At 46.8% G+C, this 1927-nt stretch overlaps 1 protein-coding gene across 1 annotated transcript; it reads left to right on the forward strand.

Moving 5' to 3' along the window:
- Positions 1–577: 577 nt before the first annotated feature.
- On the forward strand, positions 578–1480 carry LOC119436077 (sentrin-specific protease 7). The gene has a single exon (XM_037702858.1). It carries the CDS (start codon positions 578–580, stop codon positions 1478–1480), a length of 903 nt encoding a protein of 300 aa, XP_037558786.1.
- The last annotated feature ends 447 nt before the right edge of the window (positions 1481–1927 follow it).

The following is a 1927-nucleotide window of genomic DNA, read 5'->3' on the forward strand; positions in this document are numbered from 1 at the left end:
TTCGAAGCGCAAGAGGTGGGAGAGAGTATACCAGTTGACGCACGCTACAGCTACGGTATTGGCAGCTAGAAATGTCTGGCATTGTAAGCACCAAGCCTCAGAGACCGGCACAACGTGATACGCTATTTAATCTAAAGTGGAACTGCATAAGTGCGTAGATATCAGAGTCGTATGCACTTGATATGGTTGATGAAGATTTCTTTTTTTTTTTTAGCATGTCGTAATTGCTTAAAATGTTTTGTAACATTGGGCTCAGAACTAGCCTCTGGCTAGGAGTTGGCGGAGTCCGTGCAAAATTGTCACTTGTGTTTGTGGCAATAATTAATCATTGAATAGAATTTATTCTAGGAAGTCTACATCACGCGAATGTTACTTTCAGGGCCTCAAAGTAAAGCAATAAACCTGAAATGCATTATATGTATAAAAATATTAGGTTCACATATTGATTTCTACCAATTCTTTTCTTTGGCCGAAGTCTATTGGTACTTTTTGGTGGCTGTGGCAACACTGGTTGATAATCTAGAGTCTTCAAAATTAAGTTGAAATTAAGAGCGCCTCGATATATTTTTGGTGCATGATGAACTCTGTGCCCGTAACTGGGTCTTCGCCGGAGGACGGGGAAGCGAGTGAAAGGTCAACACCTACGGCTACGGCCCAGAAGGCGGAGATGGAGGCCCATTTGCCGAGTTCCGAGGTTCTGCTGTTTTACCCGGAACGGACGGTTAGGGGAGCCTTGGAGCTCAGAACACAGGATGTTGAAAGACTGCTTCCAGGAGTATGTCTTAATGACACTCTGATTGAATTTGGATGTAAGTATATCGTCCAGGAAGTGGCTGATGAAGAGCTGTGCCGCTCCACTCACGTCTACAGCCCGCACTTTTACACAAGCCTCGTCGGCGGTCTCGGCGCTTCGGCGTGTACCACGCCGGAGCTGTCAAAAGCAGCGCTACGGCATGCCCGTGTGAGCAGGTGGACACGCCTAGTGGACGTCTTCGAAAATGACTACGTAGTAGTCCCTATCAATGTTAAGAGCCATTGGCTTTTGGTGATAATTTGTTTCGCAGGTCACGCCCTGCCGCACGAACAGGCCTGCCACGGTAGTTCTGGCTCTTATATCCTCTTATTCGACTCTCTCAGAGGGCACGTCGGAAACCTGGAGGAAATAGCGTCGCACATGCGCGACTACCTCACTGAGGAGTGGAAGACGAAGCGAGAGTCGGAGCTAACGTTCACGAAGTTGAACATGCCGCTATACGTTCCGCTAACGCCGCAGCAGACTAACAACACGGACTGTGGCGTGTATGTCCTTTTGAACTTGGAGACATTCTTCCGCGCTGCACCCAAGCTCGGTGAACCTGTTCAGATGAACCGACGCTTGTTCACCATAGAAGACGCGGTACTCAAGAGGGCAGCCATCAGGGAGATCATCATGGAGCTGCATGAAAAACAACGTTCCGGGTCGGACTCTTCCAAGTGTTAGACGTTAATTTATTGTTTGCACAGACGTGGTGTTTGCCGGTCGGCACTTGTTTTTTCTTTCTTTCTTTTTTTTGTATGTGGGCGCCAAGGGTATGCGGGCGTCACTTTTTTAGATGTGTTTTTGAATCTCTGTTTTTTTCTATCAATGTTATTTTGCGTGTGTGTGTTCTTCGTATGCAATTCTTGCAGTGGATTTATTCTGAAATTAAATTTTCATTTTGCAGTTAATTTTTCTTGCTTCATTTATCGAGGTATTTGGTAATATTACCTGAAGCCATCGGTCTCTGTCGCGTTTGAGTGAGGAAGTGCAAACTGAGGTGTGGGCATACAACCAGCTTTCATTAGAGAGCGCTGGTGCGTACTTGAGCGCGCCGCCCCGGCCTCTATACAGTTTAAAAAGTTGTGACGGTGCCGTGCGAGTGGTACTTGCTTTCACAGAGCTAGAGGT

The sequence above is a fragment of the Dermacentor silvarum genome, chromosome 1 (assembly GCF_013339745.2).
Source record: "Dermacentor silvarum isolate Dsil-2018 chromosome 1, BIME_Dsil_1.4, whole genome shotgun sequence".
Classification (NCBI taxonomy): Eukaryota; Metazoa; Arthropoda; class Arachnida; order Ixodida; family Ixodidae; genus Dermacentor; species Dermacentor silvarum.

Bases quoted from the DNA above. Each gene is read 5' to 3' on its own strand.
- LOC119436077 (XM_037702858.1), top strand. From the start codon at position 578: ATGAACTCTGTGCCCGTAACTGGGTCTTCGCCGGAGGACGGGGAAGCG.